Here is a 16,088-nt window from a genome sequence, read left to right on the forward strand (position 1 = left end):
ATCATTTGAGATAAACCTAATATTCTCTATTTTAATTTAGGATTCAAAAAACGCTCTCTGTTTCACTCCTATCTTATTCAAAAGAATTTGAAAGGAGATTCAAACTTCTAAACAAATGTAGGAGTGGTAATGTTAGACTCGATTCTTTTATCTTTATTTTAGTTTTAAAATTCGATCTTAATTACATGACAGGGATAACGTACATAGATAAAATTTGTTTACGCACATCACAACGCACGAGAGTTTAGATTTCAACCTAAAATAATAAAAAGTAATGTTGTAAAATATGCTTAAAATAATTTTAAAAAATTATTAAAATAAAAGTAAAAATCGCAAGAAAATAAAATTAATATTTTGTTAATAATTAATATAATTAATTCATATTTTGTTAATTTTATTTTATGAGTTTTGTCTTATTTTTGAGTTTAAACTCATGCAGAAATAAGTTTTGTACAATACTATACTCCAAAGATATTTAGGAAAAAAAGTAAAATACAAGTATTAAAAAGGACAGAAAATGAAAAATGTACCCCAACAACATAAATAAAAAGGAATCCTGAATAGATAAGTTTTTCTTTGTATATGTTATGCATTTCCTATATGTTTAAACTCTGCTTTGTATAAATTATTATTTTAAATGTTTTCGAATATGAACATGTTTGTCTATTTTCACTATTATTCTTTCGAATAAGTATTTAACGACATGAGTTTTTGTTTATTTGTATACGAATTTTTTCGAGGACTTACATTCCAAGAGATGTTTCGATCACAAAGGATCATATTTAAACTAAATCTATTTTCTCTTTCATTCTTTTCAATATGTATTTAATGACATGGGTTTTTATTTATTTGTATACTAATTTTTTCGAGAACTTCCATTTCAAGAGATGTTTCGGTCACAAAGGATCATATTTAAACTAAATCTATTTTCTTTTTCATTCTTTTCAATATGTATTTAATGACATGGGGTTTTGTTTATTTGTATACTAAATTTTTCGAGAACTTCCATTTCAAAAGATGTTTCGGTCACAAAGGATCATATTTAAACTAAATCTATTTTTCTATCATTCTTTCCAATATGTATTTAATGACATGAGTTTTTGTTTATTTGTATACTAATTTTTTCGAGAACTTCCATTTCAAGAGATGTTTCGGTCACAAAGGATCATATTTAAACTAAATCTATTTTTCTATCATTCTTTCCAATATGTATTTAATGACATGAGTTTTTGTTTATTTGTATACTAATTTTTTCGAGAACTTCCATTTCAAGAGATGTTTCGGTCACAAAGGATCATATTTAAACTAAATCTATTTTCTTTTTCATTCTTTTCAATATGTATTTAATGACATGGGGTTTTGTTTATTTGTATACTAGATTTTTCGAGAACTTCCATTTCAAAAGATGTTTCGGTCACAAAGGATCATATTTAAACTAAATCTATTTTTCTATCATTCTTTCCAATATGTATTTAATGACATGAGTTTTTGTTTATTTGTATACTAATTTTTTCGAGAACTTCCATTTCAAGAGATGTTTCGGTCACAAAGGATCATATTTAAATTAAATCTATTTTTTCTATCATTCTTTCCAATATCTATTTAATGAAATGAGTTTTTTCTTTATTTGTATACTAATTTTTTTCGATAACTTCCATTTCAAGAGATGTTTCGGTCACAAAGGATCATTTTTAAACTAAATTTTGTTCCACATGGATAAAAATGTTTGAACCCAATTCCAGCCCGAAAATGCTCTTGGTGGAGTTTTCAACCAGGATTCTTTTTAATTTTTATTATTATTATTCTGTCTTTTCTTATACTGGTACTTCTACTTATATCCTTCATGTTTTATAAGCAATGGCCTTTTGCGTACTCCGAACGCGATGATTTATTAATTTTACTAAACGATTTTACTTCATTAGTTTTGAATAGTCCAAATTTTCATTAAAAATTATATTCTAGTATTTTTACTTGCTCGTCTTCAAAAAATTTCAAAATTAAAATCTAATTCAAATTTTGATAAACCATACTTAGAATATGAAAGTTAAAAAAACATTATATATATGGGAGGGGGGGATAAAGACCGATAGAGAAGTCTCGTGATTGTTTCAAACTAGTTTAAACTGGTTAGTGACTTTTTAATTTCCGATAACAATTATTCGTCCATATTGTTTAAGTCCTTATAATCTTTTCTTCCAAAATCCTTAAAAAGATTAATTGAGTGATTATCATTTTATAGCACAAGGACCGATACTGATACATTATAAAGTAAAGACCTTTTAATTTGATTGCTTAAAATTGATTTATCAATTTGTAGCATTAAAGGAGACACCAGGAAAATGAACTGTTTAAATACGTTTAACTCCCAGTTCAACTAAAAATAAATGAGTTGTGTCAGATGGCTTAAAAAGCGGTAAACTCATTTGACATGTCTAATATGTTGCTATATTCCATACAGTAACTATGTTTCCTAATCTTCAAATATTTTTGAAACTTTTTTGGACTTTCTCACATAATTTTTGATTCAAATTTTATTTTTCAAACGATGCATTAAGTGAATAAAAAAAATGATATAAGTTTAAAAATAAAAAAATCAAACTTTTAAGGTACAAATGCCTTATTTAAACAATTCTTATATAAACATTAAATCTCTAATTGGAAAAATGTTCGATTTCAAGGTTTCGATGGCAAGTCTCTATACCCGATACCCAAATGTTCCATGTTTAAAACCACCGCCCCCCCCCAAAAAAAAAACGAATTGGCTGCCTGTTAAATTAGTTTAGTTTAGTTGTATTAACGTGCCACTTGAAGGAATTTTGAATCCCGATCAGATGATGAGAGCGATAGCTGACCCTCCCCTCCTCTAACTTCAGCACCACACCAGTGGAGGGACTTTTGGTTCACGACATCAGATTTAACGTGCATCAGGCCCGCATGCACGTTAGACTTTTACAGGAATTGGGTCTCGAACCAGGGGCTCTCCGGCCCTGAGGCTTAGGCTTTACCATTAGATCAAGGAAGCCTCAAATGTCATTCTGTTGGTGGGCGTGGAAGTTTCAAAAGGAAGTGGTGGCTCAGGCAAAGTCCTCATCTATTGATCACATTTGAAAATTACGAGGCCAGTTTCAAAACAGGCCTCTTGTTGCTTCAAAACGGTATATAAATATAACTAAATTAAACAACCTTAAAGATTGCTAGTAATAAATATTATTCTTAATATAGATGAGTTTTTTTCTAATATAACAAGCTGCTTTTATATATATATTTCTAGTACGTCTATAGACCCTAACCAACCATCATTATTCCTAAAGCACTAAATTAACAATATTCTTTTCAATTGACTGCCTCTCAAGTCCTGTACCGGATACTCATTAAACTTCATTAGAGAATCAATTTTTATTTCCCCTTTTATTTTTTCACTGTAAAAATCCGAGCTTCACGCCAGACTCGAATTCATTATGCAACTAAAAAAGCAGTCATCAAAGTCGAAAACGCCCACCTTAAGCAATAATAGAGCTTCGATCTCTTACGTGAGAAACCAACACTCCGGAAGATCTGACCACTGGACAGCGGGCTTTTGTCTAGTTTATGAGGAATTGTAAAAACAAAGGTCGGTCCAAGGTTAGAGATCTTTGCCAAAATCTCAACAGATTCGTGATAGCACCTTAGTTTTTCGTCTCAGTAGAGAGGTGAACATCCAGGGTGGATCATTAACATCGACAGAATGTTCGCAATCGGATTAGAAACTTATTGGATTTGGTTCGTGGAATCGCACAATGTGACAGCGTTAAGAAATTAGTGGAAGTTCGAAAGTGGATATATGTATATATGGCAATAATGTGTAAGTTAATGTCATTTTAATAATTCGTTGATGTATTCATTTATTCTGTTCTTTAAAGATGAAATTTGTGGTAAATTGGTTGAATTGGTCAAAAGACATTGAAAAAACTCTAATTTAGAATGATATATTTTTAAGAAATATCTTCCCTAAAATAAGTACGTTTCAAAAGTTATAATTTATAATTAAAATCATAGAATGTAAATGTTAATGAATCAGATTTTAAAAGTTTTGCAATTTTTGAAAAAATCTGAACTCAAAATAACATTAAATTTTTTTTTGAATAAAAATAAACATCAAAAAGGTTATGGGTATCAAAAGACTTTGTCTATAAATTTATATTTGTCAATGAAGGAAAATTTATTTATTGTAATTAAAGATGAAATTATGGAAAATAAATAAATAAAAATGCTGGAGAATGCAAACAGAAATCAAATAAAATTAAATGCGATTAAAAATTTGAATGAAACAAATATTATCGTTTGTAGAAACTTCGAGAAAATTATTTCAGTTCTATTGAACAGAAAATTTTAAAAAATGGAATTAATTGCAAATGTTATGCAAATTGGTCAGAATTAATTAAATAAAATTCTTATTATTTTTAATAAATTTAATCGATATTTCACTAGGCTTAAGAATGAAATTCATAGCAAAAAATATAAGTTAAAAGCATAATTAGCATTAAAAATAAAATTCGTAAGAAGATCGTTTGCAATATTTTGTAATATATCTTCAGATACATAAATGGGTCTGCAAGAAAACGCCTTACGCTAATGAATTGTAAATTTTTAAACTAAAAAAATAATCATGCAAATTTTTTAAGATTTCTCAAATCCCGTATTTTCTATTTATTCTAATTCATAAATAAATGGAAGTAAATTTTCAAAGAAGTTCGCATTTATGTAAATAAATAAATAAAAGTTTTTAATTGAAATAAAACTATATTTTATGGTTTTGTTACAAAAATTAAAATTTCTCAATGCATATTATACAAATAGTTTCATTTTGACACAATTCAATATGAAAATCGCAAATATACGATTTGTAATATCGGAAAATAAAAATGATGATTGAAAACGAGATTTTCATTGTCTTAAGTTTCGATTGTTATTCTTCGTTAATGCATTCCTCACAAATTTAATGTTTAATATTATAGATACCAAATAATTTTTATTTCAAAATTTCAAACTAAAAATTTAAAAAAAAAAAAACGACTCAGATTTAGTATTTTGAAATTATGTATTTATTATTAATTCTCTTCCATTTACTTACGTAAAATAGATTTGAATTCATAATTATTAAATTAATATTTGAAAGTTTAGTTATAAAGTATATAAATCAAAAATTGAATAGATGCCAAATTAAAGACCTTGTTCAATCTATACTTTTGAAAATTTTCTTTTTTTATTGTGATTAAATAATAAACGAAATAATTAGACGCAAGATCGTTTATAGTTTAAATTGTGTTCCAATTTTCCTATTCTAGAGTAAAATAATAAAAAAATATAATTACAGATATTTAAATAATACCTAGCTCTTAAATAATATATAGAACAAAGATGAAATACTGTACGAAATAATATTAGAGCGATTTTTCACTAAAAGAAATCTTCTAAATCTTCTAATACAATTCTAATTATCATTCTGATATTTCATGCGCATAATATATTAAAATACATATTTTGTACTAATATATATTTTGAACATTATTCATAAACAAAATAATTAAATATATGTATAAAACACTCGAAGATAAATAAATGCAATTTTAAATATATAATATTTTTTATCAATACGAATGGGAACGCACGTATTAAATTAAATCTTTGGAAATATGAAATTTGTCTTTTTCAGAGAAAAAAAAAAAGAAGAAAAGCCTTTTTCGAAATGCCTTCTTATTTTTTATAAAAATAATTTTAGTTTGGGTTTTTAGGCTTTATGGCACAAGAGTCACTAACTGTTCCAAACAAATTTTTAAAATTATATTAATTGATTATTAAACCCTGATGTAACATTAAGATAATTAGAGTGATATGAAAATAGTTTAAATAAAAGAATTAAATTTTATGGAACCTAAAAATCTAAATAGTTGATAAAAAGATGAGGAATAGGTGACGAATAAAGCAGTCGGAGAATCTAGAGTCATGAGGAAAGTTGCAATCCTGGTACTGAGGTTTCAGCATCCTAAGAGGATATGTTGAAAAGGCATAATGAATAAGAACAAATGATGCACATCTACAATTTTAATATTTCTTTTTTTCAAATTCCATCCACCTAACGAGTTGCATTTTTGATAAACGCTTTGACACAGAGATAACAAATAAAATTTTAAAAAAACTTTAATATTTATCAAAGACGGCTTCAACATGTGTAAATTAACGAAAATAGTAAGCTCGAATGCTTTGAATATTACAATAATGTTTTGAATATTACAATAATGTTTTGAATATTACAATAATATTCTGAATATTACAATATTTTGAATATATTTCATATTTGGATATATATTTTATAATATCAGTGTGAATATTTTTTACACTTAAACACTTAGCACTTTGTTTTCACCCTAAAAACTGTTCATTCATAAAATTAAACTTTTAAAGATACTCAACATTTGTATTTTAACAATAAAATTTCTTTTACTGAAAAGGCACTTTAAAAAATTTTATAATTGCTACTGAAATATACTATTTTAAACATTAAAACTGAAGTAAAAGAATTATTTAAAAAAATTTGAGTTTCAGAAAATTAAGAAAAATATTCAAATTTTTAAATTTTTTTCAAATGAATTTTCAAATTTTACCTTAATTTATTCCCGTATTAACTTCATTTTAAAAGGTTCTTTTATTTCCTGTTCCAGTTCCTCCTTTTTTATTTAATTAATCCTACACAGGCACTGCGAAATTACTTTAATTAGCAGTTTCTCACGCTCTGAATGAAGGGATAAGAATCTGTAATGTTTGCAACATTCTTTTAAAGATATATTTCCCTTTCCTGTCTACATGTGTCAAAGAAATCCGTATCAGAATCTCATAGGATGACCGAGGAAAACATTTCGATCGCTTTTTGCTCTTTTTCGCATTTTTTTTGCGATGTGAACTGACGTCAGTTCCATCATTCATAAATTATGCACCCGTCAGTTTCATCATTCTTATACATAAATTATGCACCCCCGGGATGGAATAAATCGAGTTTAAAATTCAAAAAGGGTCTTTTATTCGGCCATGCAACTATTAAAATATGTTTCACACACATACAAACAATATAGTATCAATACTTTAATAGTTATTATACATTGCAGACAAAAATAAATTTCAGAAACAATGTCCTCTTTAAATAAAATATATCAATAAGATAAGATCTTGACTATATGTACAGTTTCCACGAATTTCTGACTCTCATGATGATTCATGATGTGGATAGTAGCATTAAATTATAACTTAACTAAAACTGTAAGCAAAAATAACTTTCAAAATCAAAAGAGAAATTTCTTCTAATATGTGTAAAAAATTTCTATTTTGAATAAGTTGGCTAAATAATAAGAAAGAATAAGGCAAATGAAAAAAAAAATCGAATTAAGGCTAATTGTGCCTTGTTTAAGCAAATATTTAGGCCAAATTTTCATGTGTAAAAATTTGAGAGCAAGTGGAACTCAGTTTGTTAATAATTAATGAAAGTAGCAAGATAAAATTTTGGAGTAATAATTACTTCCTCAGCATTTCAATCATCGAATTTCAGAGAGTGATTCGGTCTCTTTTATTTATTATTCAAGAAGGCGGCTTTCCTCAGCAAAATCATAACGATTCTGTTTCAGGTCTTTTCTAAATAAAGAGTCCTCTCTGCCTTAAAAATTAAATTTTCAACTTGAAAATATGTATACAATAAAGGTTTTAAATTTTCACGAGTAAAGATTGCAAATACAAACGACTTGAAAATTACTTGAACATTTTTTCGTATTGAAAGTCGAATTGAAAGAGTTGAACTACTCCTGTAATTATCTCTCAAATCATAAAGTTTTTAGTGAAACTTTTTATTTAATCATAATTTAAATTATTTTTGTAATAATCTTCTTTAATAATAATTAATTAGGGTGTGCATGCCAGCTCCATAGATTAGACTATTTGACTTAGAGCTATGAATGTGCCTCTTGGAGCGATTTCTTTTTAATTTAAATTAATCTTAAATAAGTAAAGTTTTGGTATGTACTCCCAACTGCCCATAAAAAAATATTTTACAAAACTGATTTTTAAAACATTTTAAAATTCTCCAAAAATGTCTTTTTAACGATAATAGTTTATTTATCCTGTAAATTTTCATGAATTTTGTCAGTTTTTAAAAAAAAATTTGTATAATTTTCAACGATGTAGCGAAATTCAAATAGTTTTCATTGTCACATTAATTATTTGATCTTATGAATCTTCTTAGATTGCTGAAAGCTAAGAAAAAAATTCTTCTAAACATCGCCTCAGTTGACAGAAAATAAAATTATATTATTGCAAGAAATAACATGTAATTTGAAATATAATAACCCCATGGTATAAGGACATGAGAATCGACTACATTACGAAAGTTCATGCATACATTAGGCAGGGTAGGTTAATAACGTTATTTAAATAACACAGTGTTTTTTAATGATTTTATTGTTTGTCATAATTTGTTGCTTAAGTATATTTTATGGAGTGGATCACAAACATCGTCATGCATGAAATATTTAATTTTACAATTTCTAGGAAACAGAATTTTATATATATTTTTACAAACCTGTAACTTTACTTCCAAGCACGAATAGTGTCATCGTAAGGAAGACCGTTTTACATTGAGCCCTGTTGGGTGCTAATCGGGTGGCGTGTCAGTGATCTCAGAGCTTGGTGACAAACTTGGTAACCATTTGGCCACAAAATGGATATTGCTTGAAATTGCGAGAATTTTATCGATCCATCCAATAGGAAGTGAGACACGCTTGATTGGTCCGAAAACTTTCTCGGCCCGTTCCCGGGAACTATAAAAGGCCGGCAGTCTCAAGCCGGAATGAATTAGAATTGGAACCGAAATCGGAGTTGGAGTCGTAAACAAGTAAGAGTCGTCAAGAGGATAGCGAAGCAACGGTAGTATAGTCCGGCGAAGTGCCAGCGTTGTGTGGAGCTCAAACGAGTGCTATGGTGCCGAGTCCTTGCGTTTATTGTGGAAGCAGCGTCGTGTCGTCTGAGGAGGAGCCAATTGTGTCGTAGTGTGTCGCAGCTAGATACAGCTAAAGCGAGGAGACAGTGGAGAATTTCAGCCGTTTGGACAGACCTACGTGAGAGTAATATTCATAGATTCCCTCTCCTGCCAAAATCTGTCTGGTCGCTTTGTGTGCTGTGGTTGTTATTACTACCATTTACGACTTGTAAGCTACTGTTTGCTGTAGTGTGCTGGCCTATGTTCGTCTAAGCTGTATATATTTGTCGTCTGTGTATTCGTTGTCTCTATGTTAGTGTCTTCGTGTTTAACAAACGTCATCGTTGTTTTCTACTAAATGACTGTTTATTTCAGCATCAAATCTTAAAAGAACCCCAACGGGAGAGGATAAATCTCTAACAATATATTAGCGAACCATTTAGTCGACTATAGTAGCTAGTTAAACAAAATCTATTAAAAATGATAGCATAAGCTCGAATATCTAAATTTAAATGAATCAAAGGTATTAAATATTTAGTGTAATAAAATCCGAACTTTAGATGATGCCAATGTCTGTGAACATGCGTCTCGCAGACATTGTTTCTGAGAGACATTCTTAAGAAAAAAAATCTAGGGTAGATAAATAGGATGCTACCAATCCAGCTGCAGCGATAGTGAATAGGTCCTTCAGGCTCACTAGACTGCCATTCCCAGACATTAACTTCCATTTGTATTTGTGCCTTCCCAGTGCCTCTCCAATATTCCATAGATATTCTCCAATGCTATAAAATATTTCCGATATTTAATAATATTTTGCAATATTGCATAATGTTATATAATATCTTGCAATATCCTCCACTGTATGTATTAGTACGTTCGATATCGAATCAATTTGTAGAATCCTCAATAGAATGGTAGCAAGAAGGAAACAAAATGCAGTTTAATGTAATGGGTTTCAGTTTGTATATTATTTAGATGTGTCAACTATTATTCTAAGTAAATACCATTTTATTAACCTCAACAATTTTAAAAGCCTGAATTATTCTTATCTAAATAAACTCTGAGTTACGGCCGATAATTATGTGGCATGGATTAAACTGATTTCAAGTTTTTTGGAATATGGCTCTAATTAATATCATAGTTTACAATCACATTTGTGTCACAGTGTTCTTTAATCAATAAAGCAGTTAATAAAATAAATCATAACAATAATTCTATTCATGCCTTGGTTACAAGTCTTTTGACTATTTTGTCTCGTTGAGAAAGAGATTTTATTTCATATTATTACGTTGCCACGGTTGTCAAAAAATTGCAGCTCTTCTTTCTGTTTTATTTCAAATGTCTTTCGACTGAAACGTTTCAGTTAAAATGGCGTAACAGGATGATCACAAAAGATGGCGCGAGACAACGAAATCTGCACAGAAAAGCAGGTGTAGATGATTTCTTTTGAAAAATTTGGCAAAAGATCAACATTGCCAAGTTCAAAGTTGCCATTATTTCTTCAAATATGTGAATATTTCTTTATACTCTCTGTAGGTATTCCCGGTATTAAGTTTCTTGCGAGACAAAAATAAAATCTTATACATTTCAAGTTCTATTAGTGTTAGGTCGATTTTCACCATATGGGATTGAGGTTTTAGGATAGGATACTCTTAATTTTGGTGTTTCCGCTTCACGACTAATTTTTTGATATTGCCGGTTAAGAAAATGGAATGTTACAACTATGCTATGAAATTATATATAACCTTATGCTGTTGATAAGCAAAATGAATTGAAATATTAATATATATCAGATGCAGTCAGCGAAAAAGTGGCGTAATTTATAATAAGTGATTTATCATATTAACATTTTAAAACACTATGAAGAATTATTGCTGAATGAAGCTTGTATTTTAGAAACTACTGTGATAAACCTTTTTGTTTGTTTTTTCCAAAATTCTTTATGTAACAGCAAGCAAAGATTGAATAGCTGTAAAATAATTCTGCTACGTCATAGATATGTAAACATCTACGGAATCGAAATCATAACATAAAGCTGGCTTGAAGAGATTGCCCTGGCTAATGATGTTTTTTGCTTTTACTAAATAGAATCAATGATGCCTTCAAAACTTTTTCGAAGAAAATTGTTCCAACTGCTTTTAGAATTTCTGTGCCATAAAATAGTTTAATATCTTCATTATTTCATCTGAGTTGGGAACTGTAATATTTAAATCGATATTTCAAGATATTGAACTGTTCAAAGACTTGGACCTGAAGACATGACTTAAAAAGTTTTTAATCAGACAAGGCTCGGATACTGTTGGATTTCTTTCGTACCACGAACGAAATGAGATTTTATGGCAAAAAGTCAAAATATAAAAAGTGTACTGTAATCGGAATTTTCTTTCAATATCTGGCGAAGATTCATGCTCTTTAACTAGTAAGTGTTCAGATAATAATGGTTAATTCTGAAGTCATAGAAAATCATTAGAACAGCATTTACTATTTCGATGATTGAAAGTAGGTGGACAATATTCTATTTTAAGAATCCATTCTATTTTGTTCAATTCATCTTTTCATGGTTATTTTTTTTCTTTTAAATTTTAAAGTATCTTAACATTTTTTTAAATAGTTAAGATAATTTTAATATTAAAGTAATTTCATTTCAATACTAAGACAGAATTTTAAATAACTATTTAAAATTCTATTTACTTTTTTTTATTTCCAATCAAAATCAGTTTTCGGAACAAGTAAAGTATTAGGAGATTTTAGTATTTGATTTAGCAATCACCTAATATTCTGGTATTTTTTTTTCTTTTTTATTTAAATCTTCTATGAAAGTGGAGCAGACATAAAAACATTTATAGAAATGTCAAGGAAACTCTTTCGGTTTGATAATTTATCCGCAACTGCACGACACACTCGCATGATTCCGTGACAACTGTTTTTACTTGTGAAATAAGAATATTTTGGTGTCAATCAATTATACATATATATATTTTTCTCTTTGTTGAATGTTCAAAAGTAAAAAAAAAAATGTACAAATAATTCTGTCTGAAAAATGTAAAAATCCTAAAGTTAAACTAAAATCTTAAAGTTAATCCTAAAGTCCTGCTAAAAATAATCAAATTTTGAATTTGTAAACATTGTTTATAATGTACAATATAATTATATATTTATTTGAATCATATTTAATTTCAATAATAAGCGAATCGTATTTAATAATATTTGAATCTTATATGATTGAATAATAAGTGATTTGATATCATCATTAATCATCATTTAAATCTTATATGATGGAATAATAAATGAATTGTATTTAGTATCATTTCAATTGTACGTAATTGAATAATAAATAAATCATATTTAATATCATTTGATTATCATGTAATTGAATAATAAGTGAATCATATTTAATATCATTTAAATCGTATGTGAATCTTATATGATTGAATAATAAGTGAATCGTATTTAAATATCGTATATAATCGAATAATAAATAATTCAGATTTAATAGCATTTGATTAGAATGTAATTGAATAATAAGATAATAATTGAATATATATTTATTTTAATTATATTTAATTTGAATAATAAGTTAATCATATTTAATATTATTTGAATCGTATATGATTGAATAATAATAATATCATTTGGATTGTAGATAATTGAATATCATTTCCTTCGTATATGACTGAATATTGTTTGAATTGTATTGAATATCATTTAAACCCTATAAAGGATTAAATAACATTTTAATCATATATAATTGAATAACATGTGAGTCATATATAATTGAATTATATTAATTGCGTATTATTTTAAATGTATTTAAATGAATAAAATTTGTATTTAACTGAATAATATTTGAATCGTATATAATTTAATCATATTAATTGTTTATCATTCAAATTGTATATAATGCTATATGACTGAATTTTATATTATGATATAATGAAGTTCTTAAATGAAGAACTGTTATAGACTGAATTTGAATCGCAATTACGCGCAATTAAGTGAAGAACTGTTGTAAACTGATAAAGGAGAAAACTTTTTAACATTTTTGTTTGTTCATTTTTTACTAGCCCAAGGGACAGTTACCACTTCACATAGTATGTTCCCGTCCAACTGGTCAAGCACTTACTCCTCTCCAGCTGCTTCTCAAAGCCACTGGTAAAGATGCCAGACTTACAAAAGATAAGGTGAGTTCTACAATAAAATATTAGAATAGAACTTCTTTAGCTAATAAAAGTTTAATAAAATCATCAGAAACATACGATAATAAATATTCAAAAAACATGTCCGTTAACTTTGATTAGAATGTCAACATTCTGATAATTTTATGGAACTGAATTAAAGGAAAATAACTTGCTTTCAATTATTTGATAAAGTAGAGGCTTTTATAATAAACATGGCGAACACACACAAAAAAAATAATTAGTTTTCATCACTTTATGTAAGTGTTTGAAATTTTTTGAACAATAGTTGTTTAAAAATAAGGTCTTTATTTAATTATGGCAGCATTAAGACCAGTAGAAATAAATGTATACATAGTTTTAAAATAATTTCTCATAAAAGAAGCATTAAAAAATGCACATTAATAAATTATTACGAAAATACTACTAAAGCGTTTGATTTTGAAAGTCACTTCTTTTCAAAAGCAGTTTCATTCAAATATCCTTTCTTCAGACAAGCAATAGCAAGATACCTAATAAAATTTTCTACTACATCCGCCTTACTTCAATTTAGGAATTGGTAATATGAAATTCGGTCTTACCTGTTTAGTTTGCTTTATAAAGAACTGATTCAAAGTATTCGTTAAATAATTTATAAATAGGTCAAGACTACAAAACCAATGATAGAAACATGGAACATGTGGTTACAAACATAACATAATTCCTACAAGGCTCGTTATGACAGGTGGACAGTTTTACTGTCTCAAATATATACAGCGCCATTATTACGGCAAATATATGTAGGAACTCTGAGAACATCTGTTTCAAGAGTAACTTATAAGTTCTACAATCGAAGTGGGTTATCGGTACAGGGCGAGCAAATAATGAAACATAATTTCTCATTGTCAGCCCGAACTTTAATACTGAAATACTGTTGTTTACTACAGTATCTGCAGTACAGTTTAATACAGTAACCTGCTGTTATTGAATTTTGAAATATCCATAGATGCCAGTTACGCTTAATGATCACAAAATCTTATAAAAATGTAATTTTATATGAGAAGAAATCCAAATTGGAAAATCAACCCATGCTCCGCTGTTTTGCATGAATATCGCAGCGATATCTCTAACAATTGCAATTTGCGTTTTCCTGTCTATGTTCATGAATTGATTGATGATTGATGCGGTCTTCTGATTACTGATTATTTAATACTTACTGATTGATGCACAATCCTGATTACTGATTATTTATCACTTATTAATTGATGCACAATCCATCCTGATTACTGATTATTTATCACTTATTAATTGATGCACAATCCTGATTACTGATTATTTATCACTTATTAATTGATGCACAATCCATCCTGATTACTGATTATTTATCACTTATTAATTGATGCACAATCCATCCTGATTACTGATTATTTATCACTTATTAATTGATGCACAATCCTGATTACTGATTATTTATCACTTATTAATTGATGCACAATCCATCCTGATTACTGATTATTTATCACTTATTAATTGATGCACAATCCTGATTACTGATTATTTATCACTTATTAATTGATGCACATTCCTGATTTACTCTCTTATTACTAATCCGGTCCAACCCAGTCGTAACTACTAAATTTGGATTATGTTCTAGAGTCAGAGGGTTGGTTGCATATTATTGAAAAATGTGCGATCACCCTATATATATTTTATATAATTTACTTATTCTTTTAACAAGGCAAAATTTATTTTGTTTAATTAGATATATATATATATATTATTCTAAAGCTAAGCAAGAATTTATTAAGAGATGGGATTTTAATAATGTTTAATATTTTGTTATAATATTTTTTTAACTTTTCAATCTGACTTACATTTTTGCTATTCGTAAAACAACATTTTTCTGATGTCTTTTTTCAGGCTGGCAACATCCCGTTGATGTTGGCCGTGGAGGTGGGAAACCACGGCATTTGTCGAGAGCTTCTGATGGTGGACGCAAAAGAACAGCTGTCCGTCCGGAGGCCGGACATCCGGGATACACCTCTGCACATAGCCTCCCGGAGGAGAGACATAGACCTCATGAGACTTCTCATTGAGAAGGGGGCTGCTGTCAACCTCCAAAACGTAAGATATTACGACTTTCCTATGCTCATTATTCAAATCTGAGTTTAAATAGGCATACTCTGTCTTCAAAGGAAATGGTGATAATTGTTAGCATGAAAATATTCTTGATTACCATTCATTAATGAGGAAGATATTACCAAATTTATAAAGATTATTAGTTACAAATTACCATATATTACCGAATTTATAACATTATTTAGTGGACATTATATTTAAAATTTAAAAGGAAATATGTTTTCAAGTAAATCTTTGGTATACTTTGAATATTAAATAATTGTCAAGTGATAGTGATTATGCCAATGTTTTGGATCATTTTGATTCAGTTATGTTCTTCTTGTGCACCAGAATTCAAAGATCTCACGCTATACAGTATCTTATCTATGTAGTAGATCTACAGTATCTTATACAGTAGTTATCCATGTTCGTTAATAGATCATAAACTACCTGATAAAAGCATATAAGTTCAATGTTGATTAATCATAATACTTTCAAAAACATTAAAGCGTTTTCGAGATATTTAAGCAATGATAATTTAAACACTAATTTAAATGGTAATTAATTTCTTAGTTTTTATCTTAATTTAGCCCATATTAACTTCATTCTATAATGTTCTCTTATTTCCTGATTCAATTTTCACTTTTTATTTAATAACTTTTAATACCCGCTTAGTAAAATTGCTGATTTGTGCTCACGCTCCGAGCGAAGGGATAAAATGCAATCCCTTACAGCATTCTTTCAAAGATACATAAGATTCCCTTTCCTAAGTCGACATGTGTCAAAATCTCATAGTAAAATCACTGAAGGGAAAAATGTTT

At 28.2% G+C, this 16,088-nt stretch overlaps 1 protein-coding gene across 1 annotated transcript in view; it reads left to right on the forward strand.

Moving 5' to 3' along the window:
• LOC129984985 (uncharacterized) overlaps window positions 1-16,088 on the forward strand; it is a 122,382-nt gene that overhangs the window by 61,641 nt on the left and 44,653 nt on the right. The window contains exons 4-5 of the mRNA XM_056094920.1: window positions 13,060-13,176; window positions 15,070-15,273. Of these exons, the coding sequence (XP_055950895.1) occupies window positions 13,060-13,176; window positions 15,070-15,273 (321 nt within the window). The remainder of the gene's footprint in view (window positions 1-13,059; window positions 13,177-15,069; window positions 15,274-16,088) is intronic.

The sequence above is a fragment of the Argiope bruennichi genome, chromosome 9 (assembly GCF_947563725.1).
Source record: "Argiope bruennichi chromosome 9, qqArgBrue1.1, whole genome shotgun sequence".
Lineage (NCBI taxonomy): Eukaryota > Metazoa > Arthropoda > Arachnida > Araneae > Araneidae > Argiope > Argiope bruennichi.